This window comes from Stigmatopora nigra, chromosome 15 (genome assembly GCF_051989575.1).
Source record: "Stigmatopora nigra isolate UIUO_SnigA chromosome 15, RoL_Snig_1.1, whole genome shotgun sequence".
Classification (NCBI taxonomy): Eukaryota; Metazoa; Chordata; class Actinopteri; order Syngnathiformes; family Syngnathidae; genus Stigmatopora; species Stigmatopora nigra.
In genome coordinates, this window is record NC_135522.1 from 8,519,084 (window position 1) to 8,532,178 (window position 13,095).

At 36.5% G+C, this 13,095-nt stretch overlaps 3 protein-coding genes across 3 annotated transcripts; 1 reads left to right on the forward strand and 2 right to left on the reverse strand.

The window, feature by feature from the left end:
* Nucleotides 1-934: 934 nt before the first annotated feature.
* wbp2nl (WBP2 N-terminal like) lies at nt 935-4,245 on the reverse strand. The gene is made up of 8 exons (XM_077734486.1): nt 4,083-4,245; nt 3,274-3,382; nt 3,002-3,140; nt 2,572-2,664; nt 2,310-2,486; nt 1,983-2,087; nt 1,517-1,602; nt 935-1,402 (listed from the first exon to the last, which is right to left on the reverse strand). Exons 1-8 carry the CDS (start codon nt 4,139-4,141, stop codon nt 1,346-1,348), a joined length of 825 nt encoding a protein of 274 aa, XP_077590612.1. The 5' UTR covers nt 4,142-4,245; the 3' UTR covers nt 935-1,345.
* Nucleotides 4,246-4,646: 401 nt separating this feature from the next.
* On the forward strand, nt 4,647-9,355 carry LOC144208563 (zona pellucida sperm-binding protein 4-like). Its single transcript, XM_077734484.1, has 12 exons — nt 4,647-4,949; nt 5,028-5,152; nt 5,870-5,990; nt 6,061-6,195; nt 6,278-6,435; nt 7,407-7,486; nt 7,566-7,696; nt 7,771-7,954; nt 8,019-8,157; nt 8,251-8,320; nt 8,906-9,040; nt 9,108-9,355. The coding sequence occupies exons 1-12, from the start codon at nt 4,727-4,729 to the stop codon at nt 9,260-9,262; spliced, it is 1,656 nt and encodes a 551-aa protein (XP_077590610.1). The 5' UTR covers nt 4,647-4,726; the 3' UTR covers nt 9,263-9,355.
* Nucleotides 9,263-12,774, reverse strand: rrp7a (ribosomal RNA processing 7 homolog A). Its single transcript, XM_077734485.1, has 7 exons — nt 12,639-12,774; nt 12,009-12,151; nt 11,586-11,711; nt 11,371-11,494; nt 10,307-10,404; nt 10,020-10,227; nt 9,263-9,704 (listed from the first exon to the last, which is right to left on the reverse strand). Exons 1-7 carry the CDS (start codon nt 12,700-12,702, stop codon nt 9,619-9,621), a joined length of 849 nt encoding a protein of 282 aa, XP_077590611.1. The 5' UTR covers nt 12,703-12,774; the 3' UTR covers nt 9,263-9,618.
* Between the last annotated feature and the right edge of the window lie 321 nt (nt 12,775-13,095).

A 13,095-nucleotide genomic window follows, 5' to 3' on the forward strand; every position in this document is an offset into this window, starting at 1 on the left:
ACCAAATTTCATTGTGATTTGTCCACGTGTCAGAAGAATAGATTTAAAAAAAAAGGTATTGTATACACCAGACCTGGGCAATTCTGTCCTCGAGGGCTGTGTGGGTGCAGGTTCCAATCCAGGATAGACTGTATAACTAGCAATTAGATTTCTGTTGAAACATAAGCATCTGACTGCAATCAACTAATTGCACTTCTAAGATATCAGATTGGTGGAAAGGCTTCTTCTTATTGGTTAGAACGTTGGAATGAAAACATGCACCCACCCCTTTGTGGAATTAATTGCCCAGGTCTGGTATACACCCCCAACAGCAACAATAGCAGATGAACAAGCCATTAACCTAAAATAGAAAATAGAATTAATAAAAATGCTTTACATCCTTTTAAGTGAATCCAATAATCAAAATTCTGTTTCAATTATTTTACAAGTTTACTTGAAAGTAATTCTCAATTCCTTCACCCACAATGCAAATAACCACAAGACTCATATAATACAATATTCAATAAATGATATTTATTATATTTTAGTTAACAATTCAGCCAAGCATTATTCATTTACATAAAGATGTATGATTAAAGCAAATTTAGATCCACGTTTTATTGAAAAGAAAAAAATCCTGTGATGGTTTTCACGGGCATGCAAATAGATGTTAACTGGTTAAAAAGAAATAAATGATTAGCCCTCAGGAGTTTTGATAGGAACTAAAATTGCGGTTGTTTAAATGTTAAGAGCCTGGTAACTGCACACTGGCCCAATTACCAGAATGGTTTCACCTTGCCTATGCGCATACATGAATAACACAGGTTCACTGGTGTAAGCCCAGTTTTTCCATTAGAATCAAAATTAAACAGGGAATATTGCACTTTTTAGTTGTCGAGAAAATATTTTCACTGTCACCAAGTGACAGTGGGATGGTTTTGGTCCTATTAATATAAAAAAAAGGTATGAGAATCAGGAAATACAAAAGCCACATGAATGTATGACTAAAGACTATTCAACACACTCCTGCTTTTGGATGAATAACAAACACTCAATTCAAAAACTTTATAGGAAAAGTACCGCAAAAATACACTGCTAATAAGTCGGGTAGTAGTAATAACTGCAAGAGCGCATTATCTCCAAAAAAAAGTGTGTTTTGATACATTCCTCGACCCACTGCTTCCTTTCAACTCCCATACAGCAGTCTTTTACAATAGGGTGTCAAATTTGACATATTTGTCTGAACTTTTTGACTGTATTCCTTAACAATGTGGCTATTCCTTGATGTATTCAATGGTCTATAATTAACAGTATGAAAAAAACAGAGTTACAGAAGATAAGGAGAAAGCGTCATAGTGTCCGAGTCTTAGATGTTTTTCTTTTCAGGAGAGTTTGGATAAGGTGCATATGGAGGAGGCTGCTCCTTGACGGGAATAAAAGCAAAAAAAACAAATTGAGAACATTGTAATGTACGAGAAAAAACATAGACAGTCACATGACACTTCCACACAAGTGCAATAACGGAGGAGTAGTTTACCGTGGGCATGTAGACATTGTGTGGATTGCTGGGATTGTAGTAAGCATTGCCTGCTGCTTCTGCTGCTTTGGCATTAGCTGGACCACCTATATTCAAATAGAGCTAAAGTCAACATAGACCAGGGGTGGGCAAACTTTTCGGCCCGGGGGCCACATTGACTTTAAAAATGTGACAGATGGGCCGGGTCAGCACAAGATACGATACATATAAAAAAGTGCATCCGTTAACAGTACATATGAAACATAAACAGAAAAAAAGGACTTAAGTATTAACATACTCATCACTCATCATTAACATAAAAAGTATAAAGTACAAAGTAAAGTAAAAAGGAATGTATTAAGAAATATTAAAATGTAATTTTTAGGCGCAGTGATTTGAAGTGATTCATTATGAGCCAGATTGATCCCATCTGATGAGTGCAGTGACACAGTGATGGAAGAGGAATGCTCAAGAGAGTGGGTCAGACCTGGGGGTGCTGAAGCGGTCCAGTTCTGAGGGGCTGTAGTCCAGTTCTGAGGGGGGCCTGGATATGGAGGTGGAGCCATATAGTCAAATCCTGCCGGGTACATTCCTGCAAAACAGCAGAGGATTCAATGTCAGATATGATCAGTTTGCTGTGAGCAATCGAATTAATAGCAGAAAAAAATAGCCAAGAAGTGAATTGGCGATATGTGAAGTCCCGATAATCGAGGGAAGACTGTAGTTGGAATGATTGCAATCTATGTTATTGACAACTGCAACAAAAATTGCGGCAGCTGACCCTCTGTCATCTTATGTTAATTGGATTCTGCACCTGTAGCAGCTGTTGGATAAGGCTGTTGGGGGGGTAGAAACCATTCTGCTTGGGAGGGGGGCGCATAAGGATAGCCCTGGGGAGCAGGCGGAGCTGGGCCGTATCCGTTCATCATTGCGGGAGAAGGGTAGCCATGATCTGACGTGGGACCCTTCTGAGCAGGAGTACCACGAGAAGCTGGAAGACAGTTTGGTAAGAGACTTTGCAAAACTAAAGATGGTGTGGTAACAGTGCAATAAATAAAGGGAAGTAATGAAGAAACCATTTGTGGCCAGTTTGAAGAGATGCTGGCCTAGATCGATCGCGCCACCACTTGGGAAAGACATCTTGAAATTGGCCTGACCCTCCCAGCCACCTAGTGAGAAATTAAAAAAATATATATACAAGTTTAGTAGTTAATACTAGATATTATATAAAATCCCAAAAATATCATATTAGTAGATATAGTTAAACTGCTTACACAGAATAACTTTTTTAAATATTTTTTTTCATGACAAAAGAGGCTTAAATTTCAGATCATTTGAAATAATAATGTCTAAAGAAACAACAAAGAACAGAAATTCTAACAATCAATTAGACTCTTGAGTTACATTGTACAACAATGAAATTGATTTAAAACATGAATATATTTCATATGCACTAAGCTGCTGAACAGATGATGTTGACCTTCAAAATTAAAAGTTTACACCTACCACCCGGCTCCGCTGACACCGTCCCTTTAATGTAGTTAGCGGCAAACACGGGCTGCTCGATACTGCATCCCTTCATCAGATAATAGGGGAACATGGCAGAACCAAGGCAATCCTTTGTATTGCTGGACACAAAGATCATCTAGGCCAGCATCACAATAAAAAAAGAAAAGAGGAAGAAACCATAGCAACGAGAGAAGAGTTAGTTAAACTTGCCAATAAAAAGAAAAACAATAATAGCAGAAAGTTCTTAAAAGTATTGTTGGCAGTAGTACCCTGTATGGTGTAAGGTACACGGTGCCCTTCTTGGTCCCCTTCAGGAGGTCTGTCTTACATGCGACATCACTGAATGACAGCTCCACGTTCTTACATTCTCTTAATACACTGATGAGAGAAGAGAAATAAAATCAAAATTACAAAAGACTTGTGTACAATAAGTGAACCCTGTTATATTCAACACATGGTCGGTCATTCATCGTTTTTATAAACACCAAGACACAATAAAAGAAAGAAAAAAATGGGTGGCAGACCTATTTATTTAAAGTGGAAGACTAGCTGAGAATACTCATGTTTCAATGCCATTGACGGCGACGGGCGTCCAATCGCTCCTTCCAGTCTATTACACAGTCAATGACACTGAAACATGTATTTACTTAAAAGAGGGACACAATATTAGAAAAAAATCTATCTTTAGCCTAAGATCCCCATATATACCTGACAGTAGGTTGGATTTTACGGAAAAGCATTAACTGTAGTACTATTCATTTGACAGTGAAGTATACGATCGCACTTATGTCAACATAATCCGACTTCCCGTTTTGAAAGTTAGCTTGATCGTCATCTTTTTTTTTAACCGAACACGAGTTAAATAAATATGAAATCCTCTTCCCACCCCAAAAAAATCCTTCTCATAACATTTTAAAAGGCATCACGTCAACACTAACAGCGGCCAGAGGGGGGTGGGGCAAATTATGCTAAAGCTAAACTAGGCCACTAAACTTAATACTAAAATGGCAACAGATGGGACGATATTTCTGCTCATTTATTCTGTTAATAAGTATTCATAACAAGGTTATACACGTACCTTTCCCCGTTGTTAATCAACACTCCGCCGTTTTGGGAATGATTTCTGTTCAACGCCATGGCTGTTTAGCTCCTGTGTGCTCGTTTGTGTTGGAGTTTTGTTTGTGTTCTACTGACAGTGAACGTCACACGGCTTACGTCACGACATCAGCTGGACACTTCGTAATTTCCCGTAAAAAAAAAAACAACCTTTCAAAACTTCTCTATCGTGAATCGTGATATGTACATCTGCGCCTGAACCCAGTACAAAAGTAAATTCTAATATCTCTCATCGAATGTCATTTTCTGAAACCGCTTTATCCTCATTTGGGTCGCAGGGGTGCTGGAGCATATCCCAGCTGACACCCTGAATCGAAACTTGCTCCCCCACCTTGTGGTGAATAAAATTTAATAAGATTGAGTATTTATTCCCGACAAAATATATGACATTGACCACTTTTTTCACCGTAATGTAAATAAACAGAGGGTGCAAATTCTTTAGGACAATAAAATGTTTTTGTGTTTTGTTCAATAAAGTTTTACCCCAAAAAAAGTGTACTGAGGAACCGTCACCAAATTTGGGAAAATTTGCACCTGCGGGCTTTCAACCAATTAAATCTAATTGTCCCCTCACTGCGTCAGAATTGTACACAGTCAGATAGAAGCATGGATAGCATTAATTCAAGCTACAAAGAGATGAATAGTCATTTCATAAAATTTCGTTTAATTTTCATCGTTTTCATCTTTCATTTTCTACTTTGCCAGTGTAGCGAAAAAAGCTCAACACTGTCTCAGAGGCAAAGGCTCGTCTCGCCAAGAGTCATCTGCTCTCAAACGGGAATAAAAGCTATGTTTGGGTCAAAGGTCAGCAGTAATATGCGTGTAAGAGGTAAGTTTATGCAAGGCAAAGTAGACTAAGTTACTCACTTTGTGGTAAAATTGTGTTATTGCTTTGGTTTGATGGCAGACAAGACGGGGGCTACATTGATGGTGCCTCAAATGGACAATTCGTGCGGGGCCAAAATGGGAAGCTGGAACAACCAGCGCCTCTTGTTCTTCAGCACGTATGACGGCTGCTATGCTCAAGTCAAGGTAAAGTACTGTTGTTTGCTTACTACAATCTAGTACATATTTTATAATGCTGAAAGTGTGTATTTGAGATGATTAACTTTTTTTACTATAAGGCGCAGAGGGATAGTGATGATTAATGACCACTTGTTTACATAATGATCATTTTGGGAATTGGAATTAAAGATAAACTTGATCTCATTTAAAAAAAATGTCATCTCCTTTCCAAATGTTTAGCTATAACTTTATACTGATGAAATATAAAAGTGTATATTGTTGAATGTGTCCCCATTGCAAATGATTCAAAAACATACAAACATCAGAAAATCATTCATGTTATGTTTTTTAATTGCATGAACCATAAATTAATTAATTACAATTTAAAACTTACACAGCAAGTCTTCATGATTAAAATACACTGAACGTCAATGGCTATTAATGAGTTAAATACTGTACCTTGAAAATAATCTTTAAGTGTTACTTGTAGTCATACTAAATTTGTATTTGTTTTTTTAAATCATAAATTTAGTTTTTGACATGAATTTAAGTTTTTTTAATGACCAAATATACTCACTTGCCTTAGAAAGAATGAAATGTCTCAACAGCTTTAAAAAAAAAAAAAAAAAGGATCAAAAACAGTCATTTGCTAAATGAAAAGTTAAAGGTCTGAAACATCAACTTTTGAATAGCTAATCACTGTTTTGGAACAGATTAATGACTCCTGACCTTTTTATCCTTAAGGGCAGTAAAGTGGTGGTCCCACTACAAGTACAGCTTGCAGGAGAAAATGGATGGTTCAGCATTAACATCACTTGCCCTCTGATGAAAAGACCCAGCCTGAGAATAACACCCATGCCAACTAGTGAGCAGACTAATTTACTGATTGTTTAAAAAAAAACAAAAAAAAAAAAACTAAAATGTGTCAATTCCAGAATTCCACGGAAAATGTTCCATCCGCAAAGACCTCCGAGTGAAATGTGGGCAACAAACAACATCTCCGGATTCCTGCTCCAATGAGGGATGCTGCTACGATGCCACAGACCAATTTTGTTACCACAGACTTGATTGTAAGATTTTACAAATATTTAGGAACATTGTTGCACATTTATATCTAAAAAATGTTACTTTTTGTGTTGGCAATATCTCTAGCCTGCTCTTTGGATGGACACTTTGTCTTTGCTGTCAAAAGCAATGAGAACCCGAGAAATATCGCCGTCAAAGATCAGCCGCGATGCGTCCCGCTGATCACCACCTCAGACACTGCCGTCTTTAAAATTCCTGTCACCGACTGTGGGGTTAAAACAAAGGTGAATACACATTCCTTGATTAAAACGCATAAATCTGTCCACAAAATCATTTACATCATGACTTTCTGTGAGTGGAGTAGAGTTATTTTTAACAACTCTGTACATCCCTGAATCATTCCAGGGACAGTTAACACAAAGGTCTTAAGAAATGGTGACTGTCATTAAAAAAACATGAGTACACTTAATTTTACATGTGAAAAATGAATTTGGTACTCAAATCTCATATAGTTTTGTCATTGTTCCATCCAAAACAATGCATTAGGGAACGCTCACTTTTAGTCAGCAATTCGGGTTGTGACATCACAATTATGAAAAGTAGATTTTCTAGTGTTGTCCTAGCTAGTACATGTTGACAGAAAGCCGAGATAGGTACACAGCACATGCTAAAAGACTACAATTTTATTTTATTTTGTGGTTGGGGCTAAGGCAGCTAAGGAAATGAATTAAGATCTATATTACAAACCCTTTTCTGATAAAAAATAATAATAATAAATTAAATAAAAAAATATATATAGATGGAGATGTAGATGTATATGTAAAAATCTATATTTAAAAAAATGTATATTATTCCAACATTTTTTAAAATATAGATTTTACACAGTATTTTGCTATTTTAGTCACATATTTTATCTTTATAAATACATTAAGGAATTCATATGTTAAAAAAATTGACAATGAATAAACACAAAAAGACGGGTCATTTGGCAAATACTATATAGTTCAATTTACTATTTAACTCAGTGCATGCTATGCATTTATCATTTCAACCTGAAAAACTGGCTGTGAATGCTCACCTCTCAGCACTATTGATGGCGCCAGAAATCCAATCAGGGTGTCCCCATCCTCTGGCCTGCAGTAAACTGGAATAGTGAGGATAATGAGCAGTTCAGAAAATAAGAGACAAGATGAACAAATGACCTGTTATATTAAAAAAAATAAAAAATAAAAGAATTGACTCCACCTGCTTTCAGGTCAATGAAGATGATGTCATCTATGAGTTAGAGCTTGAGGAGGTGCCGGATCCAAGAAGAACAAACCACTCTTCATTTCGGTAATTTATATCACACATTCTGCATTCTGCAACATAAGCATCTGCACTCAAATGATCAAGACCTCACTCCCCCCTCCAGTCTCCAGGTTGAGTGCAAATACAGCGCATTGGAGGCTAGGCATATAGTAAATCTCCACTCCTATGCTGTGACCAACCCCCCACCTGTAATTGCCCTTGGAACCTTCCGATTACAGATGAGAATAGCCACAGGTAATACAAGGTTTGACAACAATGATCTTTGCTTAGCCTGAAAAGATATTTTAGTGTATTTTCCTACCTTCTAGATGCCTCCTTCACGACATTCTTTCCCAAAGACCAACTTCCAGTGATGTTGCCACTGCGGGAAACCTTGTACTTGGAAATTTCCTTCGCCCCACCGTCCCCCGATCCTGAACTTTCTCTTCATGTAAGAGATTGCTTCGCCTACCCTGCATCTCGACACTCTGTGTGGACACTTCTTAATGATGGGTAAGGAGGTAATGGTTTGAAATGGAGTTTCAACTGCTTAGATTGATCTTGTTCTCCTAAATAGATGCCCTAACCATCTGGATGACTCCAGAAGCTCAACACCTGTGGACCACCAGGGTAAAATATATTCCCATTCCCAAGTCAGGAGGTTTGATGTTAAGACATTTGCCTTCTTGAAAGAAGGCCAGCCAAGTGTGGAGGAAGTGAGTAGTTAAAATTAGTATTTTGTTTTGGGGGGTACAAGCACATCTAAAAAAATGACTCTGACACTTATTTTGCAATTCTGTTTTTCTTAGATCTACTTCTATTGTTGGGTGGAAATCTGCACCAAGAATGTTGACTGTTCACAGCGCTGTTCCATCATTTGTAAGTACATTTACCCTTCTAAACAGTTGGGGTGGGTTGAAGATTTTCAGGGACAGTGGGCATTTATTCGAAAGTTACCTTAAGTTTAATTCATTCACTGCCAGTCCTGGTATGTGTTGTTTTAGTTAGGGAAAGTAGGGAACAAAAACACCTATAAATGACAATAGAGGGCATTTTTTTCAATTGAAAGGGGCTAGAAGCAATCAAATAAGGTGGATGTCTATTATAATCAATGACAGCCAAGAGTCAGATTTGTAAAACTATTTATTTTAATAATTTATAATATCTACATTAAAAAAACTTAAGATTCTCCAAAAGCTGTAAAATATATATACACTTTAATGCTCCATATCCATCCTTAGTATTTAAATGTAATAGAAATTTCATTAGTCCCCCCCCATACAAGTAGGACAAATCATCACAGAATTGTAGATTAAATTTATCCTCACAACTTTATTTCATCATCTGTAAAAATTTACTCAAGTACAGTTGTTTGTGCATAATTGGTTGATATCCAGCTGCATTTATTTTTAAAAAGGGACCTAATACAAATTGTAAATTATTTTTCCACCTTGCCTCCCACAGCACCTCAATCTGAGAGACCGAGAAGAGAAGCTTCACCTGAAGCATTTCCCACTCAGCTGCTCTCTTTAGGGCCTCTGCTGTTGTGTCAGAACAGCACAAAAAGTCAGGAAAATCCACACATTCGACAGCAAACAAGTGAGTCCAGCACATGACATGTTACCATCATAGGAATCACTGACGTTAAATGCCATTTTTCTTCCAGTCTATTATATTTCAATATATTTTTTCTCTGGTATTGTGATGACGACGACATTGCTGCTCCTGCTACTGATGATATTATGTCTGCGCAACAGGAAGTATCATAAGCCAGAGCCAAAACAAGCATCTGATGTGCAAATTGAAGACACGATAACATAATTATTTCACTTTAAGGTCCCAGGGTTAGTTTAATTTTTGCCTTGCAGCTTGTTTGTGGATGTGATTAAATTCTGAAATCCTACCAGTACAAGTTTTTCAACACTAATTGCAATAAGATAATCAACAAATGAACATTTAGCATCAGAATCTAGAGTAAAAAAAACAGAATACTTATATATATCACAACTTTTCTTTATAACCTAAAAATGTTGTTTTTTACACAGAAGAATAACTGACAAAAGAAAATCAATTTTGTAACAAGTTATGTACAGTGTACAAAAATTTGCTCAAAATTTACAATGTAAATTCTGAGTTGTCAATGCAGTTACCTGAGCAAATGTACAACAGTTCTTACTTCAATATGGTTTAAACTTTCTTTGAGCCCTCAGGAGCGCAATTCTCTGTTTATCCTCCTCAAACTTTTTCCTCAGTTCAGCAATATCTAAAACACAAAATCAAGTGGCCATTAGTTTTACACATAGAAATAGTCCAAATCCTACTAACAAGGCCAAGGCGATACATTTATTTTATGAATTAATACATTATATATTTTTTATATTTCCCCATTTTTTTTGGCTCAAACACATTTTTCCCCCAAAAGATGTGTTTTGTGGTCAAGTTTTTCCCATTTGAGGGTGGAGTACACAAATGGGAAGAACTAAACATTTTATGTATATCACCCAGGCCTACTATGATGCTAAACTTCTCTGCCCCCCACCCTCCAAAAGCACATTACTAATAAATAGATTCAACTCACGTTCTTTTTGATTGTTTTTGTGCTGCCAGGAGTAGAAGTTCAAGAGCTCCTTCCTCTTTTTCTTCATCTCCTCCTTCTGGAGGATCTTCTCATTGGCTGCCTCACTATACTGACGTGCTTTCTTGCCTTTTTGCCACTTGCCGACTTTCACCCAGCCTTCCTCATCCTCCTTTTGTTGTTCCTCCTCCTCCTTCTGGCGCTCTTTTTCCTAGTGCAAAATAAATGTCAAAATATAATCCATAAAGACTGCAGAATTGGCTCATAATGTAGATCAAAATAGTACTGACTTCTTCTTCCTTCTGGTCAAAGTCCTTCATGAAGTCATCAACTTCCTTTTGTAGCGTTTCCTCTTTAACAAAGGAGTCTGTGTACTGCTTAATCCATTCTACACACAGATAGGAAGAATGTAAACTCGAATTTGACCCATATACGGGAAAAAATGCAAAAATAAGATAACTGTTTGCTGTTTGGTGGATGAACTTTCATTGTGAGTAAAGATATGGTGGCTAAAAATAAGAACTAGTCAATGAAAGAGATGACAAGTCTATGCAACTCACATGCTGAATGTTTTCTGTATTTTGCCATTTTACAAGAAATAGAAAGAAAATACATTAAACGCAGTACTTCTTGCACTGAAACTATTTGTCACTCAGGTTATTGTTTTGACTTAATTGTACTTTAATACTGTATACTTTTTTTTTACTGCTCATTATCCATTCTGTACTTTTTTGTCGACATGGTTGTTTACTACTTAAAGTTCAATAAAAGGAGTTATATTGGACTATTTCATTTGTAATATATATTTTAATAGTTTCAATTTTCTGCCATAATAAAATTATGGTCATTATTCAAGAACAATTACATTGATATAAATAAGTAGTCATGAAAAGCTTTCTAGCCACAAAAAATATGTATATACACGTATATACACACATACACATGTATATACACATACACAAGTATATACACATATACACAAGTATATACACCTATACACATGTATATACACCTATACACATACACATGTATATACACCTATACACATATACACATGTATATACACCTATACACATATACACATGTATATACACCTATACACATATACACATGTATATACACCTATACACATATACACATGTATATACACCTATACACATATACACATGTATATACACTTATATAAAGCTTTGCGCATGTCTAAATTGTGTTCATATAAGCATAGTAGGTTCTCCTTTGGAAACCTCATGTTGAGTATGGTTCAACATAAAATTGGCTTTATAGGATCTAATTTAAACTACAGATATTGAGTTGCGACACAGTAAAGACTCATTGTGATCTGTCATCTACTCACTTGAAACACCTGTCTGAACCGTTCGCTCAGTTGAGCAGACCACCAAAGGAACGTCGTGGGGGTGCCGTTTAGCAGCTGCAATGGAAGATGCGCTTTCGAACACAATGTAACCGACGTTGAAGCACTAGTGGGGGGAAAAATAACGTACATGAAAATTAAGAAACAGGAGATAATGGAGGTAGAGAACAATTGTATCCACAGCATTATTTGTTTACCTGTTTTGGAGGTGGTTTGAAATATGTGGAGAGTTCGGGTCCAGGTTGAAGCAATGAGCTTGGGTGTTCACTTAACTCGACTGACGTAACAACGCCAAAGTTTGAAAACAATTCCTCGACCACATCCTGAAAGGCAACACGTTTCACCATAAAGATTAAATGTATTCTTTTTTTTCGGATGCAATAATTCTGATATTTTTGTGGGTAGACATACCAAATGAAGCTAAGGTTCTTGAGAATTATTATTGCATATGTGTGCTTTTTCACTGATGAAAGGCAGCAATGTTTTTTTTTTTAATTTAAATTTGATTTGGGGGCCAAATGGGAATCATTTTGCAAGAGTATATGCTCTGATTGGCTCCCAATGGGAAATGGAGTGTAAAAAAACCTCTTAAATTCATGATACGAACAACAATTTTATACCTTAGAGCAGTATGGTGGGATGTTGAGGACAAACAACGTCCGATCTAACGGCCGGTAGGAGCTTTTTTCAGCCCGAACTTTGTGTTCCTTCACGTACAACTTGTGTTCTGATTTCGTATCCGAGTCAAACTTCAAAGACAACTCTAAAAAAAACAATAAAAAACGTGAGAAACATAAAAAAAACAGTCAAACTGCGGTCAAGCCAGCGGACGTTTTCGTGGTCAGATGAGGGGATGCTCAAAATAGTCTGCCCCCTTAGTCCAAGCATTATGGTAATTGCATTCAAAAACAAGGGTGGATTGATCCCACCTTGCCTGGGAACTATGGAAAAATCTTCAATACCAGGACCCCAAAAATAAATCCTTGAATAAAATATGCATGTAGCAACTTACACTTCAAATTTCTCCAAATTTAATCTGTTAAATTGCACATTTTTTAGTATACGAGTAGTCAGATGTCTCCTACTAGAATCGTCCAGTGGCTTCACCGCAGTAAGAAGCAATGTGCTTTGAATATCACAGGGAAATTCATCTAAGTTGGTTAACAGCCCCGATTACAAGAAAACTAAACATTTTATTGAATTGACACTTTAAATAATACAAATGATTAAACACAGCATTGTTCACATACCTGTAAATCCTCCAGGAATAACGCGTGTTGCGCTATTGGCGTGTTTGCGCCTGTTTGGAGCCATCTTTGCAGTGACCTTTCACGTAGGAAATGAAGTAGTAACACATCCTGTTCCGGGTTGTTTTCCTGCTTCCTGTTTTTTTGTTGTTGTAGTTTTTAGTCAGCTGTAGTACGTCAAATATATTACGTTTCCAATTAGCGATTAATAATGTATAAATAGTATGAGCCATTCATGTGAATATTTTAAAAAATCCGTTTCAATAAAGCTGTTTATGTCTGCCAGAGGAATTTGTTTCGAATGTAAACAAATCGTGCAATGTAGTGAAATATTTACTTATCTATGACTTTTAATTATACTAACAAAGTACAGTATAGTTTTGAAATAAAGTCAAAGAGTGGAATCCAGAATGCACAAATATATCTGCTTAATCCAAGCAATAATTTCCAAAATAATACA